Source organism: Helicoverpa zea, chromosome 19 (assembly GCF_022581195.2).
Source record: "Helicoverpa zea isolate HzStark_Cry1AcR chromosome 19, ilHelZeax1.1, whole genome shotgun sequence".
NCBI lineage: Eukaryota > Metazoa > Arthropoda > Insecta > Lepidoptera > Noctuidae > Helicoverpa > Helicoverpa zea.
In genome coordinates, this window is record NC_061470.1 from 8,759,246 (window position 1) to 8,785,118 (window position 25,873).

A 25,873-nucleotide genomic window follows, 5' to 3' on the forward strand; every position below is an offset into this window, starting at 1 on the left:
ATTCTACATAAATTGCGCAAATACAGGGGTAAGATTTGTTAGTCCAACAAATAAACTGGGTTGACAACATGTTGGCTCAGGCAGTTGTAGAATTTTTCAAGCATAAAGTTGTGAGTAGTATTATTGTACTGGCATGTTGGCCAGCCATAGGTAATGATATTAAATTAATTTTTGGGTATAAATAATTTTACTTATTTTTGGAATATTATTGTAATTTGCATACGTACAACTACCATAAATATGAATGCTGAGTTTACCTGTAACTGGTTGTGCACTATTGTTTATATGTTCTGATTGTTTTTTATGTCTATGCTAGGGTATTCAATTGTTGGTAAACCAATAAATAAATAAATAAAATTTTGTATTTTCTAGCGACAAAATAAGTAATACAACATCCGGGATATAAAAAAATATTTATTACCGTCACCAATAACAACAAACAATAAAACACTTCAATACAAAACAATAAACTATAGTTCGGCCATTCAGAGAATGCGTTCCTGACACGTCGCGATTGAACTGACGACGTAACTTTGCAATGGCGTTGCAGTTACGATAAAAATATTTTTGCTGGTTGTTTACCGTTTTAACAATTGAGGAGCATTAAAACAACATTATTATATCAATAATCAATGAATGTTATAATTTTGTGCCAAACTGAGTGTCAAATAACTTGGTAAACAATATTTTTCTAAATCTATACTGCGCTATTACAAGGTTATGTCAGCGGTTTATATTTTGTAGTGCTGTGCTAAAAATAACAGGCAAGTATCGTAATCTGTTCTTATACAGTTATAATATAAAATAATACGTTTTGATTTTCTTTTTAAGAATTGGAAAATAATGGACTATAAGACTTAATTATAACGTTTATGAAATATAAAAATAAAACTATGACCAAACCGCATTTTTATACTTAGATTAAAAATGGTAACCCCAAATGGCGTTATGGGCCGCCATTTTGTGACGCTAAAACAGTCGTCCGTTGTCGTTTCGTGCGCATAGACCACGTTTTTCAAGTGTTTTCGATCTGTTTTTATTTGATTACCCGGCTTTTGTTAGACCGAGATATCAGGATTGATTCTGTTATTGATAATAATATAATTATACATGTAGGCGAAGATGATGATGAAGACACCACCTCCTCAAGCAAATCGGAGTCTGATTAATATTCTGTTCGCACATTCAATTCAATGTACTTGTAACAAAGAATAAATAAAACAATTTTATTATATGAATATTACCTTTTTTTGGTTTCCACTTAAATAACTAAAATATAAAACAAATGATTCCGCCAATTTAAAACGAAAATAATCTTAAAATAATGCGGCGGTTCATTTTGAAGGAACGGTAACGAACTCAGTGTTATGTTGTGCCCATCACTAGTCGTGACTAACTGATAGGTGTCAGGAACGCATTCTCTGAACGGCCGAAGTATATCAATAGATATGTAGGGAGTAGCCCCACATCAGGAGTTAGGAACTAGAAATGTGTTACAGTTTCGTCATAGAATCATCATGGTAGGCGTGAGTATATCGGGCGAGGAGAATAAAATTCACTGTTACAATACAATCAGCGCTTTAATCACACTTCGAAGCTTAACATCCAATAATTCTCAATATTCATGTAAAATAGGAAATACAGAACTCCATCGACACGCCACAGATCACGTGACCACCATTCGCAAAGCCCGAACCAATCTGACTGTCATAAGAAACAAAAGGAACGGCTGACATTACTTTTCTAGGCTGCCAGTGCTCAGTGTTGTGTCAAGAGCGAGAGGTACAATGAGCCTACAATAAACCTCCTTGGACTATTCCCATTGCACCTAACACTCTTTGGAGAACCTCCACGATTTATCGAAGCGCCGTCAGATACTTTTCCAAAAAGTTTGTGTACACCAGCTACAATTTTGTTTTTTTTTTTACAAACTGGTCACTTATTCTAAGTGACCAGTTAATATAACCTTAATATAGTTGCTACTTTTAAGAAAAAATATTTTAAAAACTATTTTAAATAGGTACCTAGTTCATGTAAAAGATATCCCACCCAAAACAAAAATGTGAAAGGTTGCCAAGTTCGATAATATGGGAATGCTTCGCCTACAAAAGAAGTGAGATCTGAATAAGTACCAAGTTCCATACAAATACCTTTTACAATTAAAAATAGTTACTTTTTAATGATGGTTCTTGGCAAGTTTTCACACACCTTGTTATAAACCTACTAAACGCAATGAATCAAGTATATAATTTTCTATTAAAACTTGCCAATTTAAGTAACATCATTAAAAAGTAACTATTTTTAATTGAGGTATTTATATGGAACTTGGTACTTATTCAGATCTCACTTCTTTTGTAGGCGAAGCATTCCCATATTATCGAACTTGGCAACCTTTCACATTTTTGTTTTGGGTGGGATTTCATTTATTTTTGTAAGGTTGTTTATTTTTTTTTTTTCTTATGATTAAGTTAGTTAAGGAAATGTCTCATTTATACTATCTTTCAGATTTTTGAATATGCACTATGCTTCTTACAAAGAAATGAACTAGATTAACTAAATGGAATAGATTTACCAACTGACTGACATGACATGTTATCATATATTATGTTCGTGGATCAAAGTTACACATTCGTTCTTTTCGAAAGTGACTCACACTTAGCCGTTTTCAGATTTTTACTTTACTTTCACTAAATACAAACCTTTGTAACAAATTTCAGATCGGTACGACCATTCGAAGATATATTATATAAATATAGATTTTAGTTCGTTTTAGTTCCTTAGGGGTATAAATGTACACCGGGTATAAAACACCTTCATTATTTTGAAACTGACTCACTCTTGGCCATTTTCAGATTTTTTCCTTTACCTTGACATAAAGACCTACCTCCATGCCAAATTTCAAGTCAATACGACCATTGGAAGTGGTCTAGGTTTTTGATGAGTGAGTCAGTCAGTCAGTGAGTGTATAGTAAAAATAGCGATTTTCTGACGTCAATATCTCAAGACCTACAAAAGATATATTAATGAAATTTTGTATTTTAGATAAGTGAGGGGGTCTCAACAGATACTAGAAATTTGATATGCGTAAATAAAATAGATTTTGACTTATAGGGGGGTAGAATTTGGCCCGAAATGGTTCGTGTAATATAACCCACGGCCGGTGTGTCGCTTTTTTTTGCTCGAACTTGGCGGACACACTGCCGTGTGTCTAGATGTGTTTTTATATCTCAATTTTTTGACGCTTTGGGCACTGGTGTGCTAAGTCAACCTCGTTAGGTCAAAATTGAGGATGAGGAACCTGCTTTAATCATACTTTTTAAATATTGATACGTTTCCACTATTTATAGTCAATCATAAATTGTTTCAGAACAACTAAAATTCACCCGTCAGCTTTCTCAGTACGGTATGAGCGCTACCTTTTCCTGCGAGCCAGCTATTCTTGACAAAATACATCCTCAGTATTTACAGGGGGTTCTGTACATGGTCCGTGAAGATGACAACCTGTCCTTCTTTAAAAAGGTTGAGATCAAGTTGAAACTTTACTATGAGATTAGGCAAGAAAATAAAAATATTGGTTACCTACGGATGGCTATAGAATAATTAACAAATATTAGATAGGACGACATCAAACCTATTTCAACGGAATATTAATTTGAGTTCTTTAACAAAGACTATAATTATTATCCTTAATAAACAAACTACTTTCTAAAAATCTTTTAAAAAATCCTAACATTATATAGAAAATGAACTCCAGGTAAAACGCGTACATTTCACGATGAAGTACAAGTGGCTGCTACTTGGTGACCATGTTCCTGAGGCGTTGAGAGACATACGATACGACTCCGATATCACACTCCTCAAGTGGAGTCGTAACATCAGTTACGAGACCAAGAAATCTACAAACCTGGGTCAGTAGTACTAGTTCTTGATAATGACGTAGGTTAGTTGTGTATCAGAATTGTTCTACAAAAATACGTAAAGAAAAAAATACTCCTGATTTTGACTATCTTTCTAGCTTTATTACCAGAGCCCCCAAGTTCACCGATCTACTTTTACGACGTATACGTCCATCCCAGAGAAGGAATATCCTTACATTACTGGGCTCACTGGACCAAAGAGTCCGGTTTTGTCGTAACGCATGATCGAGAGAAGATACTACGAAGATTGGACTTGCAGAAATATCCTCTGAGAATTGCAACTCCTGTGCGTTAAATTATGCATTTTCATTATGTTCAAGTATATTTTTTTATACATAGTTGCGTAGTTACAAGATACTGAATAAAATTTTCATGTTCGAGAAAATGAAATGACTCATACATAGTTTGATTTACTGTCCCAGGTTGGCCACTATTCCAGTGATAAATACGACGGTACCTTCGTAGACTACTTGAAAGATGAGTCTATGTTAGACCAGGACCCTGGTATCCGCAGCGCACACAGTGCATCTATGCTTCTCACTGAAGCGGTTAATGCTCAGTAAGTGTACATATGTGATTTTATTTAATACAATAATTGGTACCCACCAAATCACCTTCAAACAGAATGCTCATTAAGGAGAGTGAAGTCTGTCACTTCACGTTGCTGCCGCATACGAAGCTCCGACTCTCAAAGAGAAATACCATCAACCACTATTGGTCAGGCCACCTTCGTTTGTTTCATAAAGTGACATAACTTCTCATGTTTCAGAGATGTCCTAATAGAGAACGAACTATGGGCAACCGTGGTAAACAACAACAGTATGTTCTTGATGGTGTCAAATGGTCAGGCGGACCTCTCGGGCGGAGTTTTGAGACTTCTCTTGGATAGATCTTTTAAACTTGACTACGTAACGCCACTTTGGCCTTTCAGGTAATAATAAAGTTATATTTCTAGTAATATTCTTGCTTTAATCATACAAGGGAGAAGGATATGTGTATAATGAACATCACATTTTTAATTCAAATAAAAACTCAAGTATTAACGCTATTGTCACCGAAACTTGCCTTATGAAATAAATTGTTCTGGGTTATCCGTTTTCATTCTTCCTAACCAACTTATTCAATGTCCACAGGGTTGGTTTTACGTACTTAGCGGAGCGGGAGAGTAGCAGCAACATGTACTTGGAGCCATTTTCCCCTGGAGTCTGGTGGTCTTGTCTAGGCATAATGGCCATCCTCGCTATGGTGGAGTGGATCACTGCTAAAACACCCAAGGAGAAAGAGGGCGCATTGTATACTGTACTCACTACGTGGCTGCAGCAAGGTACAATCATGCAATGTCGAAACCAATATACAGTATCTTGTTACATATTTCGATATCATCTTTTTCTTTTCTATGCGTCCGTGTTTTCAAAACGACTTCATCTCACCTAAGTCTATTCCCATCAGATGCTAGCGCCGTGCCCGAGGGTGCATCAGGCCGCTGGGCTTTCACGGTGCTGTCAATAAGCGCAATGCTGGTGCACGCCTATTACACGTCGGCCATAGTGTCAGCCCTCATGAGCACCGGCCGTGGTGGCCCCGAGACTCTGAAGGCCCTCGGAGACTCCAAATATGCCATCGCCTCGGAAGACTACGATTATATGCGTTATTTGTTCTTTGATGTGAGTTTCATTCGCCTTTGTGCTGAATTAACTAAAAAAATATCATCAGCTCATGTTTTATTTTATGTAAGTATTCTTAATAAGTCTATCGAATATACTATTATCGAAAGCTAAGGCAATATGTACCTTGCAGGTAGAAACCACATGGGATGACCTCGAATACTTGAAAAAGAAAAAGAAGACTTCAAAGTTCTACCAAGAGTTGGAGCGTGGCGTTGAACTGATCCAGCAGGGTAACACCGCCTTTCACAGCGAATACAACCAGATATACCCGCACTTCAAGACCTTCAGCGACGACCACATCTGCAAACTTCAACACATTGATACTATTCCTGAAGTAAGTTGTGACATCTGCTTTAATTTAAATTGGTAAAAGTTACACATTAGGTCATGTTTAGCTTTATAATAAATGCTATAAATAAGATATGGGACATGAGATATTAAATCTGGGCATCGAAGGTCTAATCTCTTATCCTTTTGTTACAGATATTAACATGGGTTTGTGAGGTACGCTTCGCTACACCACCCACAACATGGGATTGAAGACCGCTCGCGCCGAACGCGTTATATTTACGTTCGTGCTATCTCGCTCGCGCGCGCATCTGTCTCGTTTCTTTTAGGTACTCACAGAGTCTTATCAGAGCGTTCTTATTGGACAATCGCGCGACGCTCTCGCTTGAGCGTTAACACTACTTCGGCCCCTGTTATTTTAGACTTAAGCTCGTTCTGTATTTACAAAATATACGATATACTATACTCTTCTACTTTACACCATCATTGCTGTTTTATTTATCAACTTTACCTGCATTGCTGCTACATTTTGGTGACCCCGAGAGAAAAATGATGGAACACAAGCAAGAAGTTAGCGAGCCTACAGAACTCGCTGTCGTCTCCGTGCAGTCGCGTCTCCTTCCCTTCTGGCGTGAATATCCTCGCATGTGGTTCATTCAATTCGAAGCCGTCGTCGAGCCGCAGAAGACCAGTGACGAAAACAAATATCGTTACGTCCTGGGCCAACTACAACCGACCGACCTTCAACATGTCACAGACATCGTGATCAAGCCGCCAGAAACTAAGAAGTACGAGGCCATCAAACAACGCCTTCTCTCCGTGTACGAGCAGTCCGAGGTGAAAAACTTTAAGAACCTCATCAGCGGATTGGAACTTGGCAACCAAAAACCGTCTCAGTTGCTACGACGTATGCGCGAACTCGGCGGCAACATGATCACCGAAGATGGCATCAAGATTGAGTGGATGAACCACCTTCCGCCGCAAATGCGAGTTGTGCTGTCTGTGAACACAGATTCATCACTCGATATGCTCGCGGCAATGGCAGACAAGATGATGGAATATTCCGAGTCGGCAAATATCGCAGCTGTCTCTTCATCTCAACCAGATTCTGCGGCAGTAAACCAGCAAATCATGTCCGCGCAGATACAAGTTCTCTCAAAACAACTCGAGAATCTGACACTCGAGATCTCCGAACTTCGTAGCCGTGGAAGACCAAACCATCGCCGTTATCAGCGTTCCCGCTCAAGATCAAAGTCCACTGCAAGGCATCAACACGATCCCAATCGAGTATGTTACTACCACTACCGATTTGGAGATCAGGCAAGACGCTGCGTGTCACCGTGCGCTAGGCGAAATCAAAAGAAGTCGGAAAACTAGAAGAGGCACCGACCGTGGCGGACGTCGGTGTAACTACGACAAGTAACCGCCTATGTGTCTTCGATCGCAACACGAATCACCGTTTCCTCGTTGACACCGGTGCAGATATCTCCGTCCTAGCCGCCACCCCAATACATAAGAAGAAATGTTCGCCAACATCATACAAACTATACGCCGCGAACAGTTCACCAATCAATACCTACGGCGAGAAAGATCTACAAATCGACCTAGGCCTCAGAAGACGATTTCGCTGGTCATTTGTAGTCGCAGATGTCAAAACATCGATACTCGGAGCTGACTTCCTTCGCCACTTCAAACTCCTCGTCGACTTGCATCAAAAGAAGCTAATCGACAAGGTGACACAACTATCGATAAACGCCGTAGAAATCTCGTCGATGCAACAAGCCGTTTACGTACTTAGCAACAAGCAAACATATCAAGACATACTCAAGCAATATCCAGATCTACTGCGACCTATGTCCTTGAAAACGCCCGCTAAACACAACGTCGTGCATCACATCGAGACTACGGGACAACCTGTCTTCGCCCGTGCTCGCCCCCTGCCGCCCGACAAATACAAAGCGGCTAAGGACGAATTCGAACGCATGATGGAAATGGGCATATGTCAACCTTCCAAGAGCCCGTGGGCCAGCCCACTCCATGTGGTAAAGAAGAAAGATGGCAGTCTACGAGTGTGCGGCGACTACAGACGTCTAAATTCAGTCACGCTACCAGATAAATACCCGATTCCGCGCATACAAGACTTCACCTATCAACTACACAATAAGAAGATCTTTTCAAAACTCGACATGAAAATGGCCTACTACAAAATACCAATAAACAAAGAAGACGCTCAGAAAACGGCAATCATCACACCCTTCGGGTTGTTTGAATTCACCTGCATGCCGTTTGGCCTACGTAACGCTAGTCAAACTTTCCAACGATTCATGCACGAGGTTCTGCGCGGCATCGAGGGATGTTTTTCATACATCGACGATATCTTGTTGTACTCAGATAACGAACAAGAACACAAGGAATTACTGCATCGAGTTCTTGACCGCTTGAACAAATACGGCGTATCACTCAACGTAAACAAATGTGAATTTGCACAGGCGAAAATCAATTTTCTCGGCTATGAAGTAACAGCGGACGGCATAAAACCAACCGAAGAACGGATAAAAGTCATATCCAGTTATCCTCAACCGAAAACTATCATCGAGCTTCGTCGTTTCCTGGGCATGCTGAACTTCTACAGAGATTGTTTACCAAATCAAGCCGACATGCAAAGTGAACTCAACAAATATCTGCACAATGGGAAAAAGAATGACAAAACGCCTATCACGTGGACGCCGGCCGCCGAACAAGCATTTCAAAAATGCCGCCAAAGCATACTGGAATGTGCAACACTATCGCACCCTATCGCCGGCACCCCACTCTGCATCATGACGGACGCTTCTGACCACGGCATTGGAGCGGTGCTACAACAACGTGACAACGCAGCCTGGAAACCGCTAGCATTCTTTTCCAAAACATTGAGTGCTACGCAATCACGATACAGCACGTATGATCGCGAACTACTAGCGATCTACGCGGCTGTGAAACATTTTCGAAGACTCATCGAAGGCTGTGACGTCACCGTCTACACTGATCACAAACCGCTGTCCTATGCGCTCTCAAGGCCGCAAAGTAGCAGCGACACTCAGCGACGTGAGCGACAACTCCACTTTATCAGTCAATTCGTCAAGAACATCGTGTACGTAAAGGGAGAAGAAAACTCAGTCGCTGACGCCTTATCTCGTATTGACGAAATACAATGCCCGTCAAACATCGACTACGACAAGTTATCACGTGATCAAGATCAAGACGATGAGCTGAAACAATTGAAGCTGCAGCCGAATTTAAAATTCATCTCAGTTACTTTGCCTGGCACGCAACGACCAATCACGTGCGAGATGTCAACGTCCACGCTTCGCCCATACTTACCACCGGCACATCGTTTTGCTGCATTCAAAGCGCAACATGATCTCTGCCACTCTGGTATCAAGGCGACTAGGAAGCAAGTGACATCGAAGTTCTTCTGGTCATCCATGAACAAAGACGTAACAACGTGGACAAGAAACTGCGTCGGCTGTCAGCGAGCAAAAGTACATCGTCACGTCGTCACGCCGCTAGGAAGTTTCCCGCCATCTCAACGCTTCGAACACATACATATCGATATAGTCGGCCCATTTCGACTATCTTACGATTATCGATATTGTGTTACGATCATGGACAGATTTACAAAGTGGCCAGAAGCTGTACCAGTGCGCGAAATAACAGCTGAGATCGTCGCAAAAGCGCTGTATGAAAACTGGATTGCGAGATTCGGCTGCCCACTACGTATATCAACCGATCAAGGCAGGCAGTTTGAATCGTCGTTGTTCAGCGCGCTAATGAAGAAGCTCGGCATTACACGCATACGTACAACTGCATACCATCCGCAGTCAAACGGTCAAATAGAGCGCTGGCATCGTACGCTAAAAGCTGCGTTAATGGCTAGAGGCGCAACTACCAACTGGAGTGACGAACTTCCCACCGTACTACTTGGCCTCCGAACAGCGCTGCGTGAAGACAACAACCTAAGTCCCGCGCTAATGACCTACGGTTCTACGCTACGTGTGCCATCGGATTTCTTCGCGCCGACTACTACAATTAACATGTCGGACGAAGATTACGTACGCTGCCTCACACAAACGATGACGTCACTCTCACCTTCGTGCACTACCGCGAGAACATCAGCCAGTCCCTTCATACATAAGGACCTCGGTACGTGCACACACGTCTTTGTGAGGAACGATACCGTTCGAGCGCCGCTGACACCACCCTACGATGGACCGTATCCTGTGCTACAGAGACACGAAAAATTCTTCAAGATACAGCTACCGAATCGAGAGACAGTTGTATCGCTGGATAGACTGAAACCGGCATACATCTGCAACGAAAATGATTCGCCAAACACTACGTGTTCTACGAGTACACCGAGCATCGTGGATCCTGTACCTTCACAGCAACCCTACGTCACCAGGACCGGCAGAGTATGCAAGCCAAACGTACGCTTCGCTAAGGGGGGGGTACTGTGAGGTACGCTTCGCTACACCACCCACAACATGGGATTGAAGACCGCTCGCGCCGAACGCGTTATATTTACGTTCGTGCTATCTCGCTCGCGCGCGCATCTGTCTCGTTTCTTTTAGGTACTCACAGAGTCTTATCAGAGCGTTCTTATTGGACAATCGCGCGACGCTCTCGCTTGAGCGTTAACACTACTTCGGCCCCTGTTATTTTAGACTTAAGCTCGTTCTGTATTTACAAAATATACGATATACTATACTCTTCTACTTTACACCATCATTGCTGTTTTATTTATCAACTTTACCTGCATTGCTGCTACAGGTTACTACAACCAAACACGGGCAGTGGACAGAAGTCTTACGCATAGCGGGGAGTTGGCTACACGAGACCGGTTTACGAAAACGCCTGGTCAATCGCTTACGGATCCCTCAGCCACCGTGCCGAGCGTCCCTTCTCGCTGAGAGGGTGAAACTAGGGGACATTGCTCCCTTGCTCGCCTTGACTATGCTTGGAGCCATTCTATCTGTCGTGCTACTGGGAATTGAGATTATGTATGCTAAGGCTAAAGGAAGGAAATTACAAGAAGGGGACGCAAAACATGCTTTACAAGATAATGATGATAGTTCTGAAGTCACAGATGTTGTCTGCAATTATTTAGCTTAAATTGTATGTTCATCTTGATTTCGTGTAAAATATATTATTATATTGTAGTATAAAGCCATGGTAGTATAGAAGTAGTGTACACATTTTATGTAGTTTGAATAACAGCACAAAGAATCACAATTTGTGTTTCATTGACCATTCCACAGCCACCCTAGAAGCTTCCCTATACTTCCCTATATTTTGTTGTGAAATGAAGCTAACATAGAAACTGTGAGAAGTTTTAAGTTGATTACGAAAGAAAATGAGCGATGTTGAAATCATAAAAAATATTGACCGTGTCACGAAAACAGGCCACTACTCAAGAACCATACGATTTCCAAATAACGTATCTGTAGTCATTATCCTCACGCTCCGAGAACATACTTATCAGAATAGTCCTTATCGACTATCAGATATTTCTGCGAAGATCATCACGTCTGCCATCCGATTACAATACAAAGTCTATTTAAATATCATTGTCTTGTATCAGTGCGAAGTAATGTAGAAGGCAGCTGGAGACTGCTGGTCGAAAGTTCTAGAATAAAGTTCGGTTAAACAGCAGAAATGCTGGGGTTAATAATAAAGTTAAGCGCGTTGTCGATAGGGCTAAGTTATGCAACTTCTAGCAATTGTCAGACTTTGCAGCAGTCGCAGGTGAGTTAAAAAATGACATACTTTTTTAGCATAGGTACTAGATACTTTAATACAGTTCTCATTTAACAAAAAGCATTTTTAATCTTCCTAAAGTTAACTGTTGCCCGTGTAGACGTAAACGTGGTTCAAAATGGATAGTGTGAAAGTCTAAACAAATTCTGATAATATTTATATGTATTAAGTAATCTTTTTTCTACAAATGTATGATCACAGATGGCGGCTCTGACAGACAGAATGAATCAAATGATTAGCGCGCTCTACTCATCGTGTAAGTATTTCTGCTTACTTGCTGTTTCAATGTACAATATAATGCCTGGTACATACGATTCTTACTCATTATAGGTAATAAAGGAGCTTATGGCTGTACCCAAGAACAACAAAAAAATCTGTATGATTTCTTTTTTGACGTATTTTTGAAGACAATAACATATACGCGTATTTACGGAACTATCCTTTAACTTGGTTTTGAAATGTCCAACCAGTTTAAACTAGAGATTCTCCTCGTTTTGCAGGATAACGATTTTACATTCGAACAATCAATAAAAGCAGAAACTCTTCAAATCCAATTTGTTGTACAAGTAATTCTGTGAAAACGTTTAACGTCAAAAACAATTTCTACGTGAGTTACTAGCCTTATTCTGACTTTATTATTGTTATAAAAGTAGCTGCTTAGTGAAAGCTGACAGCGCATTTTGTGGAATGCAATTAATTAATATGTATTATTGCTTTGATCAAAGGTTCACTCCGCCAGTAAATAAATACTTAATTATAGCTCGAACTTAGTAATTAATAAACCAATGAAATATGAGTAATTAATTCACAGAATTTATTCCAATGGTTTTTATGACACAAATGCTTGAACAATAAACGTTTATTTGTTTATGCGTAGTTTAGCCATTAACTTTATCCCTTTCCACAAATTCTTATAGTAATGCTCAATGATTCTTGTAACAATTACTATAATGAATATCCAACATTTTTTTTTCAGCACCTCTTCTATCAAAACTGCAGCCGCCTACGACATCTTTAGCAAGCAATGAAGCACCCGAAGAGCCACCTACCGAGCCACCTGTGATACCAACGACAACTACATACGAACCCCCGACCTACAGCTATGTATACCCTCAAGGGCAGGTGGTATACATGTCACATACACCACCGTCTCCATCTTCAAGTTCCCCAGCTGTGCCGGCACCTCCCGCTGTAGCTCCAAGCCCGTATTATACCAGTACACCGCCGGAACAACCAGCGCCAACTACTTCGCCGGCTCCTCAGCCTTGGCCGTATGGCTATGAGTATCCTTACCCGCAGTACGCCCCTCCTCCTTATTCTCCACCTTGCGTTCCTTATCCCCATCCTTATCCACCAGCACATCAGGATTACTATCATACTGAGCCAAAACCGGCTCCATATAAATCAGTTCCTCCTCCGCCCGTTTCAGCTCCTGTGTACCCGCCTGTATCATCATACCCACCGGTTGCTAGTTACCCACCATCTCCAGGATATCCTCCAGCTACTCCATACCCCTCTCATACGCCTTACCCACCGGTTCCTACTGCTTACCCAACGGCACCATCTCCCTACCCACCGCCACCATCTCCCTACCCACCGCCACCACCTCCTTGCTTACCTCCACCGTCTCCGTATCCACAGATACCATCCCCTTACCCACAAACTCCTTTGCCTTACCCACAAAGCCCATCCCCTTACGCACCCCAGTATCCACCTGGATACCCTTCAACTAGACCAGCCACTCCAGCTTTCTCTACTCATTACGCTAAACGATACGACCAACCTCGATATGGATAATCAAATTAAGATATCAGTTGTAAATAAAATTGTAGTCATTAACAATAATAAACAGTGTCTAGATATCATTAGGTGACCCTAATTTATTATTTAATAAAGTTTGCGATTTATTTATAACCTTTGTATTTTATTTCTTCTTCTACATAATTATTACTCGCTGTTGTTTATAATAGGTATTAATTAAGTGCCCCATAATGTATCAATGTCAATGTTTTTATGCAGCAAGTGCTGACAGTAACAATGCATCGAATTACCTGCTTGATCTGTGACCTTTGGGTATTTATTGCAATGTTAATTAAATCACCACATTGAAATGGGAATTTATGCTAATTTAGACAAACGAAGAGAACCAATGTGGATTTATACGTATTTTTATACATAAATAACTCCAATTCTTAGGCTACTAATATCACAGATGCGTGCGAGTAAATAAAATAAATAGAATCTTTCATTCATTTAATTTTCTACGTTTATGGGCTCAATTGTATAATGCTGTGCATTAATGCAATCACAGCAAAAGAAAAGGAGTTATGAGTTATAGTATGTTTTTTCAAAAATATTTTAAAATACTAATATGCATGTAACAGTATATTAATCACTTCAAAAGAGGAAGCAAATAAAACAGAAGTAAGTACATGTTAATCATCATCGAAAGGAAATGAACACATGTTGTAAAAACACAGCGCTGTAGAATTGCTCAAGTTCGAAAACATGTCCTATCTAACGTTAAAATGGTTACTTCGAAAATGTCTAAACAATTTCCTAATTTCTTGATAGTGTTGCATATAAATGTATGTGCGACAGGTGAACAGGCACAACTTGAACCATGGCTTTCTTATACATAATCGTCGCCTTGGCTATCCAGGTAAATATTTACTTCTTTATTTAATTTGTCCTTATTTCTTATGTCTCCTTTTATAACTCGGTTTTTGATTGATCCTTTCATTACATTCCTGATGATTTAGCTTCGCTTTAAAGATTCCTCATTCATAAAATGAATTTCATTCAATGTTCATCAATGACTACTTGCCGAATAAAATCTTCATAGAAGCTGTTTATCAACTGAATTTATTTTTTAGGGTTCATTCACTTACGCCAACGTAACTGACAGTGAGGAATGCGTTAACAGTGGTGAGATCAAAAACGATATCCCAGATGTTTATTACAAAACCGAAGGTGACGATCAAGTCGTTAAAGACTATTCCGCCGGCCAAAAGGATTGGATCGATTTCTTCCTCCTTCCTGACGCTAACTTATATCCGACATCCTCAGTTGCGATGATGAGTCAAGCAACTAACTCTGACAAGTCAGTCGAAGAACAATTAGAAGAAATTAAGGAAATTGCGCAGAAGATAACCCTCGCCATTCAGAGCGAAATGGCAAACCTCCTCACTTATGCCATCAATTCTTGCGATAAAGGAGAAGGTGAAGAAGTAGAAGGAAAAGGAGAAGGAGAAGACAACCATCTGCGTAGGAGGAGATCAATGGAAAGCCCCATGGCTAGCACTGAATTGGTGACAAGATTGCTTAAACATATCAAATCAAACAACGAATACCAGAACATTGCCATCGACAAAATGATGACTGCTCAAGAAATCGCTGACAAGTACGGAATCGAATTCAGCCCCGACACGGAAATACTTTCTGACCTCGCTATGGCTGCCAACCACCAGGCTGAGGAAATGAACTCCCTATTGCAAGAGTCATTAGAGATGAAGAACGTCACCCGCAAAGCTGAAACTGCTAAAGTGGAGGCACTATCAACAAACAAAGCTCAAGATAACGACGGTTACTTTTCATTCACTATTCAGTACCCTGATCAGCCAGCTCCTGTAAACGTACAACCAGCAGTAAACCACCATCATCACGCGGACTCGTACCCGAGTTATAACTATTACTACAACTACCCTGAGACTCAGATCCCTGCTCCTCCAACACAGAGCTACTACAGCAGTCCTCCCGTAAGCAAGCGACCGGACTTCTACGACACCGTGTCTTACATCCCTCAGGAATACTCATACTGCGCCATGGAACCTATGACATCTGCATCGACTATCATCATGCCCTTCGAAGAGATTTTGGAACCCGAACCGGAGTTAGTAGGCGAAGAGTTAGAAGATACTGTTTCTTCTAAAGTGTACGTGGACCGTGGGGATGAACCAGGGTCAGCAACTGTCAGCCATGTCATGACTTACACTGTCGGTGAAAAGTCACATTTCAGGACCCCAGCTATCGAGAGGTTACCGCAGCAAATGCAGTACTGCTTCTTCCTGATGTAAAGTTTAAATTAGATTAGTTAATTATTGTCCTTTGTAAATAAGCCTATTGTATTATTACATCTCCAATTCACGTATTTAAATGCCATAAACAAATAATAATAAATACTGTGAGATTATTTCATTGTTTATTTTCAATGTAGCCTTTTATATCTTCTGGTAAAGGTCCATGTTTAACGGTCTGTATCTAAAATAACATTCAGTCATTCAGAGCTCTTTGAAGAAGGTAATTTTTCAAGTGGATTTTTTTTCCTGTAATAGAAAATAAAACACCTTATCGACTTGCGTCAACTTTAATAGATTTAAATAAATATCCAAACATATTTACTAAATCTTAATCTATCTTAACATTAGCTAGTTTATAAACCTTTGGGTTTTTTTTGGCACTTGGCGTTTTCACTGGTGCTTTCATATCTCTTCATTTTCTAATAAAATGAAGAAGAATGCGCTAGTTTTTGGTAATCACTAAAATTATATTAGGCTATATTAATAAATACATTATATTTGGTAACAATGAATAGTTTTCAATATGTTTATAATTCGATATAATGTCACAGAAAAGGCACATTTATTGCGTAGGCGTAGACAGTGCATTACCAATAATATGCAATATTTGAGATTATACAAATGGTTATATAGTAAAATTGATACAGGTAAGATATTTGGCTCATTCTTCGGTACTACTTATTTAAAACTTTTCCTTTGGTTACATTACAAGGTAACTTTTACATTTCACTATGATATATTTCTCTCATTTCACCAAATTATAATAGTACATTAGGTGTGTATTACAATATAAAATATAAATTTTATTTCGATTTCAACCAACTTTTTACAATGCCTTAGCACCATCTGGCAAATAACCGCTACCAACATTCTTTAAAATAACGCCAAAAAATATATCAAAACCATTTTTAAAATTTTGTCCTACACTACCAAAGTTACATACCTACTAATCAATTTCATAATTTATTTATACAATAATTTTACATCAAATTCATCAAAATACGAACCTTACTTTCAAAATCACAAACGATCCGAAACGTTATAAAACAGAGACAATTTTTATTTCCAACGAAACATTTTTGAATTTAGAAGAGCTTTAGAACCCAACATAGATTTAAGAACATCCCCAGTGCCTCAAAACGAGTTCTGTTTTCAAATTCCCCTTCAGGCGGTAAAATTGACAGATGGTGCGCGTTCCAGCGACGCGGTCGCTCACTCTGTCGGGTCGCGGTCGTCAGCGGGCGTTGTCTTTACATTCACTACACTATCGCTCGTGGTACGTGGCCAGCTATCTGTGAGCGTAGTAAGCACTGTAGGCGCTGTTGTGGCCTGCGTGCGGTTGGTAACTGGAACAGGTAATACAATATTGTTATAGAAGAGTATTTTGTAAGATGAGTAAGCGAAACTGTAATCTGTAACTGAATTATCGGTTTAACAACTAAAGCAGACGATGAAACTGAGAATGAGTGGCATATACTTATGGATAGTATCATCTTTATTAATCACCCACCCCACCCTAAGTAGACATAAGCAAATATTAAGACCGTTGCCTGGTTCTGGTATAACTATGACTCTGTGGCCAACTATTTAGGTGCTTTTAGAAAATTGGAAAACTATTACTACTTCTAGGGATAGTTTCATCCTCTTGGAGGCATCGAAGACCCAGGCACCGAAAAAGGGGAGCCTGGTGTGGTGAATTAGGAGAGTTGAAAAAGGTCCCCGACCCGACTGACTGGGGTCATGGACCAGTAACTAAAAACAGGTGTAGAGGGCTCGATCACAGCCTCTGAAAGCCAAAACAAGTCTGAACCAGACTTAAAACGAGGAATATCGGAGAATACTGACCGCACGGGATGCGCGTGCGGCGGGTAGAGCGGGCCGCAGGCGCTGGGCTCGGCGGCGTACGGCTGCGCCAGCTGCGGGCACGTCTCGGCCACCGCCGACTCGCGCCGCCGCGCGCCGCCGCCGCCGCCGCGCTGACTCTGTTCGGGGGGACTGGGGACACGAGCATGACATTTATTCATTGGCACACCAACAGCATTGCAAACGAAAAGATAAATAACAATAAAAAAAAACATAAATTTAAGTAAAATTTAAAGTGAAGAAACCATTCGACATCAACAGCTACGAGTTTTTGACGAAAAGCTTGAATGCGTCTATGGATTTATAGGAAACTTCATAATCATGAAAATCTCTGAAAACATTATTGGCTATTTCAATTGCCCGATTTTCTTTGTTACAATTTTAGTTGCTAAAGTTTTGATTGCCCAAAATATCAATATTGACGCTTTCTACCACATATTAATCTTTAAGAAACGCACAGATTAAAAATATTCCTCGGGATCATAATAAGCTTTAACATACTCCGAGTGAAAACATATAAATGGAGTTGTCTCCCAACTAATCATCTTTAGTGTTCGTTCAAATTAATGAGTGGCAACTATCAACATATGATACACATGAAAAAAAAAAAAATAATAATGGCCTCGCCCGCCCAGTAGGCGGAGTCGTATTACTGGCTCCGTGTTGACTCTTTATTTTGACAGCGCACGACAAATGGCAATCATACGTTCCTCCCGGGGTTATTAATCGATGTTACCAGGAAGTTAGACAAGTTTAAGATATTTTTTTCCCCTTCTAACTGTGTTTGTTCATATGCACAAACGATACAGTTTTCAGAGAAATAGGGATATTATAGTTCGGCCATTCAGAGAATGCGTTCCTGACACGTCGCGATTGAACTGACGACGTAATAACATTCATTGATTATTGATATAATAATGTTGTTTTAATGCTCCTCAATTGTTAAAACGGTAAACAACCAGCAAAAATATTTTTATCGTAACTGCAACGCCATTGCAAAGTTACGTCGTCAGTTCAATCGCGACGTGTCAGGAACGCATTCTCTGAATGGCCGAACTATAATCACCTGATTGCTTGATGACGTTTTTGTCACGAGACTATTTATTTACTGCCGTACGCATTTTGGTTAATCGTTAAAGGAGCGAGTTATATTACGCCATGTTTAAACATGGAAATCGTGTATCTGTTTAAACTAAAATATAAATTCTGTCTACGATTGGCCAATCGAAATCCGATCAATTCACCTGAACCAGATTTCCCTTACGATTGGCGGACTATAGCAGCACATTTACGATAATCTGTACATAAACGCATGCAGTTTACACTACCGAGAGAATTACGGCTGACGGTGAAGATTTATTGCTTCAGTGGTAGCCAATGCAGCGGCCGCAATGGCAGTAACCGGCCGATCCGTTAACAAGGAGATCGTATGCGCGGGCGCACACTGTTTAGTGTTTACACTGTACAGTCGGTAATAGCGCACTGCGGACTTTTATGGCTTAGTAAGTGGATTTTAATGTGGAATGTAAACAAATGTGCTTTGTTTTAATTGGAAATTAAGTTTTGTTTATAATTTTGTTTTGGGTGGGTTTCACTTACTACATTTTGTAAATGTAAAAGGACTAACAGGATAATGCAACCTAATTTCGTTAAGTAAATATCAACGTGATTTGGGAAACGTCGAATTTTGACTAAAATAACCACTTTATATTATTATAGCATTTTTTCAGTTTCAAAATCAACCCAGAAGCATTTAATTTGCCACCAAATGATGTCAAAGGTCATTAAAAAAACCTACTCAATTTACTCGTAAAACTTTTGCACCTGTATGTACAATTTTAGATAAGATGCAATATATCATCAGCCAGTAGGTAGACAAACACTGAATGTTTACAAAAGAATTACTCTTTCAATCTTTCAGGTACGCGCCGCCTCCCGGCGTCTGACACAAAACAGATGCACCTTTACCTACACACGCCTCTTATTTACTTTTAATTCGTTGCTTCACTATACCTAAAGTTAGATTTTACCAAATATTATCTTCTACAACTTTATTTCTCTTTTGATTTTAGGTGTATTATTTCTGCAAAGGGTTACCACGTGGCATTACTAATTTCTAAAAATACGTCAAACTGTATTGCTACTTTTAGTATCACTATAGTCTGTTTTTTAATCTAGTAGACTAAACTGACATTACGAGTGTAGTCAGTTTATTGCAAATTCTTAAATAGTGATGTGGCACGACCGAAACTTAGCGTTAATAAAATCAAGTATCGTTTTTTTACAATAAGTCATCCTGAAATAATGGGATTATTCTTGATGATTACGCATGGCGTTGCGTGGTCAGATATCCCTAGCAGTTTGTAGCACGTCGTGCAGCCGTGTATACGTACGTGAATTGTAAATATAAAACTTTGAATGAATATTAAATTCGTCTATTATAGATAAAAGTTACGATTCAACAAACCGGTATCGTAAGTACAGCACTGCACAAAAAAGCTAGCAACATTATTTGTAAGTTTGTCATTTTGCAAGTGTCAATTTAGTCTACGAGATTAAAAAACAGACTATAATAACGCAATATCTATCCATAAATGTTCTAATTCGTTTGTCACAACTTATAATTAAAATTGAGAAACGGACGCATTCTCCATTAATGCAACTATGTAAACAATAAATACTTAAATTCTTTCCAACAGCGCACATCAAACTAATTTACTGGAAACTCTAAAACTATAAATTTTAAGGTAAGAAATATTTTTTTATTTTGGCGGGAACGGGAAACGAGCCGTGTCCGCCATAACTGTCGTGCGTAACTCTTTACTCTATGGCCACGTCGTAAAAGTAAATTGTCACCGGCTGTTGAAATGAGTTCGAGGCGTCGCATGAAAACTTTGTAAATAAATTGATTCATAGCCGAGCTATGGGGGGACTGGAAATGTGGTTACGTTTACCCGATCGTTAATGTCTCGTTAATTCCTTAAAATGGTTTCAAGTCAAAATACAGCGCGGAAATAAATTGTGGAAACGGTCCTGAAGTCGTAATGTAAATATTTGTTTTTGTTCTATAAACATTTGTAAGTAGGATGCGAACATAAGTTACGAGCGTGACTGAGTTATGAGACACATAATGAAACTCACCAATCATCGGGGTCGCAGTCTCTGAATCCTTTCGCAAAGGGATTGCTCGCTATTTTCAATTGCGTTATCTGTAAGAGTAATTAGAAAGCATTAGATACCTGAAGATATTCTTGTTAGTGAAGTATTCTTGCTACTTAGACAAGCTTTGTGACCTAGACAATAATGTGTGATTAGCTCACACTTCAAGCATTCCAGAGCATACAACACTTTCAATAGTTCATACTACGACTGTCATAAAGACAATAGAACATCGTATCGTATGTAGGGAAGTTATGGTGCTTCAGTATCGAAGTGGTACCCACCCTATGGTTCTGGTAAGCGGTGACAGCGGTGAAGCCGGTCTCCGGGAACACGAAGGTGCGGTAGGGCACGGTGCCGGGCGCCGCCGCCTGCCCCTCGCCCGGCAGGTACACCACGTGCAGCCGCGGCTGGTAGCGGTGCATCGAGTTCAGGATTATCTGTGGGGAAGATAACTTTTGATAGAGAGACAACTTCTTCTTCTGATTAATCTTCGTAAAGAACATGGTCTTTGTACAAAAAGACCCACAACGTTTCAGCACAAATAGCTCCCCAATAGGACTTAAAATAATTAAGTTTTCGAATTTTCTAAATATGTATCTAAATAATATACTTCCAGAATTTCACGTTATTCGTACATAGGTATGCATCAGTCAAACTTTATAAAACATCATAAATAATAATCCAGACGGTTCTGTGTCTCTGATCTAGGCAATTGAAGCGTCTTTATTGCTTTCACAAACGTATGATTGTAGAGAAAACAAAAACAATATTTAAGGAGATGTATAGTTGTTGATTATCTAATACTCATAAGCTTGAACATTCTTTAGTACTCACGTGTCCATTATCATCAAGTTGGTTGTTGGTGAGCTTGAGTTTGTCGAAGGAGACGAGCTGGCGCATCCAGTTGGAGCCGGGCGCGGGCGAGTCCGGGTGCACGTGGATGCGCGGCGGCGACACCGGGTCCGCTTTACCCGCCACCACCCAACTTGAGCTGAAATAGTAGCAATATGAAATACCGCCGTATACAAGGCATGATACAACGGATCTATTTGTTTGAGATTTAAGTATGTTCGACATTATTCGACGTACAAATTAATTAATGCCTAAGAGTGACCCACACCAAAACAGATCTCCACCAATAAGTCTCCTAAGGCAGCGGTTCCCAAATGGGGTTCCGCGGAACCCTGGGGTTCCGTGACAGGCCCTCAGGGGTTCCGTGGAAAATTCAAGATTTCCATATGGTAAATTATTTCACTTTTGATAATATTAAATTATTATTCATTTTCAATCAATCCATCCTCCTCCGAGCCTTTTTCCCAATCATGTTGGGGTCGGCTTCCAGTCTAACCGGATTCAGCTGAGTACCAGTGCTTTACAAGAAGCGACTGCCTATCTGACCTCCTCAACCCAGTTACCCGGGCAACCCGATACCCCTTGGTTAGACTGGTGTCAGACTTACTGGCTTCTGACTACCCGTAACGACTGCCAAGGATGTTCAATGACAGCCGGGACCTACAGTTTAACGTGCCATCCGAAACACAGTCAGTGGTGTCTAAGATATACTTAGAAAGTACATACAAACTTAGAAAAGTTGCATTGGTACTTGCCTGACCTGGGATCGAATCCACGCCCTCGTACTTGAGAGGTTGGTCCTTTACCCACTAGGCCACCACGACTTCATTCATTTTCAATCAAATTGTTTTAAATATGCATTCCAAAATTCCATTTAGGCACCATGTAGGTGGGTACCACTCGAGTTAAGTACGAGTTCACGACAAGTGGCGGGGGAAGGCTACAGCAGCAGATAATTTAATTCCGTTTTTTACAAATTGTAGATTAACTTAATAACTCCAGGTCTTCGGCAATCGGCAAAAATAGGTAGCGAGGCGGCCAAAAATCACCGCATTTTTTGGACTTACCTCATAGCCAGGATTATTTGACTATTGATATTTGTATTCATACATTTGACAGGATGTGAAATGACACGGCATACGAGTATTTCCAGTGGCTATTTTTACCATGAATCAAAAAGTGACATTATTTCCAATTTTTGCACCTCCGCGAATCCGAAAATTTCGCGCTCGCTTCGCTCGCGACTCCATGTTGCCTGTGATGCTTTTATGTTCGTTTAATAGCTCAGGTATCCAACACCGAAAAAATTTCGCGCTCTTCCGTCGAGGTTTCTTTTGATGTTTATTTTTTATTCTTCTGGTTCAGAAAAAGCAATAGCGCTTTCTTCGCTAGCTGCTTTTTATTCATTTGCATTTGCTTTTTTGTGTGGATATTATACTTTTTGAGACCTTATTAATTTACAGTGGTTTTGTTTATTTTGTGTAGATACTAAAACTAAAAAAAATTCGCGCTCGCTTCGCTCGCGATGTTGGCTACCACTGTATGTCTTTCAATGCTAGCGGGTGTTAGTTAACAAAATCGCGCTCGCTCGCCTCGCACCTGTACAAACCCAATCTATTTCTTTTTGCGTTTACTTTGTCAGTTTTTAAACTGAAAACTATTCACATAATGCACAAAGTCAAGGGCGGCTAAATTGTTTTCTAGCCCGTGTGGCAGATAGCCATGCTACGCCTGAGTATACTGAATATGTCTCTAACCATATAACCATTTGGTGCGCTACCACACGCTACGAGCCGTACCTAAGTGTATTTATATCTTTAGTTTACTTCTTACTTAAGCTAAGGTTCCGCCGAAAAATGGTGAAACGAAAAGGGTTCCGAAGCCAAAAGAATTCGGGAACCGCTGTCCTAAGGAACCGAGAACTTCTAAGTTCGAGAAACTTTGTTTTATGCTACATCTTAACTGAAGCCATCAGTGGAAACACAAGATGTCAGTAAGTACTAAAGTGTAAGTTTACCTGTGGAAAGCATATCGGTATCTCTTATCATCCAACGGCACGAAGTCGATGAGCAGCAGATAGTCAGCATTGGGCAGCAGCCCCGCGAGGCGAGCCTGCAGGGCCGGGAACATGCGGCGCCCCGCCTTCGTTACGATCATCTCGGTGCCCAGCTCGTGGAAGCTGCGCCAGAGAGCTGCCAGCTCGAGGGTGGCCGTGCAGCGCGCTACTGCCGGGTGCACTGTCACGTTTTGGTTCGACGCCTAAGGAGCGAAATTGGTTTGAGTTTCAGAAGTATTGGGCTTTAAGTAGGGTTCAGTGTGGCTTTTACAAGAGGTCAAATTATACGCCAGGTGGACAGTCAACCTAAAACCTCACACATCCAATCGACCGGTTTTCGGCATAAAAAAGAGCCAGATATAGGCTCTTTTATATCAGTAGATCAACAGTCACCCATCTGTAACTGCTAAGGTATCATAAGGATACCAAATTAATACTTCTACATGGGTATTTTGAAAAGATAACAACCTATTCATCTTTTCCTCCGTGATAATAGCACTAAGGCTCATGAAACATGCTTTCGTATGATGTCTGCTAAAACAGAATCTCGTTACAGCCTTTTTATTGTGTCCTACTGCCGGGCACAGGCCTCATCTCGCATGGAGAAGGATTGAGCGTTAATCACATAGCAGAATCTTTTGACTATTTATTACCTGTACTCTAGGCGGCGGCTGCGGCGGCGGCGCGGACACGCCGGGGTCTCGGCACGTGCTTTCGCTGAGCGCCTGCAGTGGCGAATACGTACTGCGCGCGCATACTGAGTTCTAACAACAAATAAAAACAAAATTACGAAGTTGAAAACTTCTAATATCAATGTACATACAAACATATTATTCCGTATATAATCCGTCTAACTTTTGCCTAAGCCAAGTCAAAGGTCCTAAGCTGAAAATTACTAAAAGGTTGTTAATTCCGATATCTGCTATCGCCAATGCTAAATATTAAATTAATGTTCTCATTCTCATCAACTTCGAGCTCAATTTTCATACGACCCGGGAGAGAGCAGTAAGTATCCTTAAAGTGACACCACCTCACGATGATAATGATGCCAATGGTACTCACATCTCTGATGGGATGATGCAAAGGCGGCAGCACTGGCAACTGCTCGTGGTCCCGACCGAGCCGCTCCACCAGGGACTGCGACAGAGCGAACCCGCCGCGAGGACATCCGCTCGAAGATACGATACCTGTGCCAAAATGTACTCTATGTTAATTACGTTATGACACAATTTGCAAGAACTGCTTGAAGGTATGATATTTGCGCCAAAATGAACCTTGTCTTAATTACAATATGACACAATTTGCAACTAGGTGCATCTGCAAGATACGATTCCTGCACCAAAATGTCCCCTGTTATCATTACATTATATCACAATTCCTTATTTCCATTACAGTATGACCCAGTTTGCTAGAAACTGCCTGACTAAGCAGACTAATGTCACATCACCGACGGTATTCGTCAGCGTAAATGTAAAACCGCAAAAACGCTGACTTTTTTTGTGGGTACAAAAGAGTCTTGTTGCGGTAATATGCATGTATCTGTTGAGTCAAGTTTTGCTCTGATTTAAAACATGCAACGATTATGCGATATTTTTACATGGTGCTTTATAGATAAAAGAAGACATGATACACATCAAGAATGACCACATATCAGTGATTCAAACAAAAACCATGTTTCTATGTTTTTTGTCAGATCCGATCAAGGTTTCAATGCATCTCATTTGCACGTGCTCAATCGATGCAATATAGGTATGATATGGCACATCAGAAATAGAAATGTTAGTAGTTAGGTGCTTCACTAAACTACCACCAATATTCATAATTCAACCCACGATTACATCGATAGAATGTAAAGCTAAGAATAAATGTTATTCAGTATCGATATTTATACAAATACAACTATCTAACCGTACCTGAGTACATATGCAGATATCGCATGGATGTAGATGTAACATATTCGTCTTCATGGTGATAGACGGAAGATATAATTTGCTCTATTATTTCAAGTCAAAAAGCTAGTTTGGTAGTAAATACATGCAGGGTTTTTTTATTGTTTTGCAGCAAGCGAGAATAAAGAGTATTATTTTTGTGACGTTATCTCAGAATTAACTATGCAAGAAAAACCTTTCTATAGGTTTTCTATTTGGTCTAAAATTAAATAAGTAGCTACTTGAATATGAACAATTGTTTCTT

At 40.2% G+C, this 25,873-nt stretch overlaps 5 protein-coding genes across 6 annotated transcripts in view; 4 read left to right on the forward strand and 1 right to left on the reverse strand.

The window, feature by feature from the left end:
* The first annotated feature begins 68 nt into the window (after positions 1 to 68).
* Positions 69 to 11,023, forward strand: LOC124639599 (ionotropic receptor 75a-like). The gene is made up of 11 exons (XM_047177041.1): positions 69 to 150; positions 3,368 to 3,519; positions 3,755 to 3,908; positions 4,016 to 4,203; positions 4,340 to 4,476; positions 4,687 to 4,848; positions 5,051 to 5,241; positions 5,367 to 5,581; positions 5,715 to 5,918; positions 6,068 to 6,079; positions 10,682 to 11,023. Exons 1-11 carry the CDS (start codon positions 69 to 71, stop codon positions 11,021 to 11,023), a joined length of 1,839 nt encoding a protein of 612 aa, XP_047032997.1.
* On the forward strand, positions 6,089 to 7,343 carry LOC124639600. The gene has a single exon (XM_047177042.1). The coding sequence runs from the start codon at positions 6,422 to 6,424 to the stop codon at positions 7,247 to 7,249; it is 828 nt and encodes a 275-aa protein (XP_047032998.1). The 5' UTR covers positions 6,089 to 6,421; the 3' UTR covers positions 7,250 to 7,343.
* Positions 11,024 to 11,869: 846 nt separating the features above from the next.
* On the forward strand, positions 11,870 to 13,465 carry LOC124639643 (leucine-rich repeat extensin-like protein 1). The gene is made up of 2 exons (XM_047177082.1): positions 11,870 to 11,924; positions 12,645 to 13,465. Exons 1-2 carry the CDS (start codon positions 11,870 to 11,872, stop codon positions 13,463 to 13,465), a joined length of 876 nt encoding a protein of 291 aa, XP_047033038.1.
* An 826-nt stretch (positions 13,466 to 14,291) lies between these two features.
* LOC124639870 lies at positions 14,292 to 15,779 on the forward strand. The gene is made up of 2 exons (XM_047177375.1): positions 14,292 to 14,330; positions 14,545 to 15,779. The coding sequence occupies exons 1-2, from the start codon at positions 14,292 to 14,294 to the stop codon at positions 15,742 to 15,744; spliced, it is 1,239 nt and encodes a 412-aa protein (XP_047033331.1). The 3' UTR covers positions 15,745 to 15,779.
* Positions 15,780 to 16,018: 239 nt separating this feature from the next.
* Positions 16,019 to 25,873, reverse strand: part of LOC124639377 (T-box transcription factor TBX1-like) — a 35,877-nt gene continuing 26,022 nt past the window's right edge. For both annotated transcript variants that reach the window (XM_047176709.1, XM_047176710.1), the window contains exons 2-9: positions 24,743 to 24,867; positions 24,334 to 24,444; positions 23,642 to 23,883; positions 21,607 to 21,763; positions 21,054 to 21,209; positions 20,752 to 20,819; positions 17,593 to 17,742; positions 16,019 to 17,093 (exon numbers count right to left, since the gene is read on the reverse strand). In XM_047176709.1, coding sequence (XP_047032665.1) covers positions 17,036 to 17,093; positions 17,593 to 17,742; positions 20,752 to 20,819; positions 21,054 to 21,209; positions 21,607 to 21,763; positions 23,642 to 23,883; positions 24,334 to 24,444; positions 24,743 to 24,867 — 1,067 coding nt within the window. In that variant the 3' untranslated portion in view covers positions 16,019 to 17,035. The remainder of the gene's footprint in view (positions 17,094 to 17,592; positions 17,743 to 20,751; positions 20,820 to 21,053; positions 21,210 to 21,606; positions 21,764 to 23,641; positions 23,884 to 24,333; positions 24,445 to 24,742; positions 24,868 to 25,873) is intronic.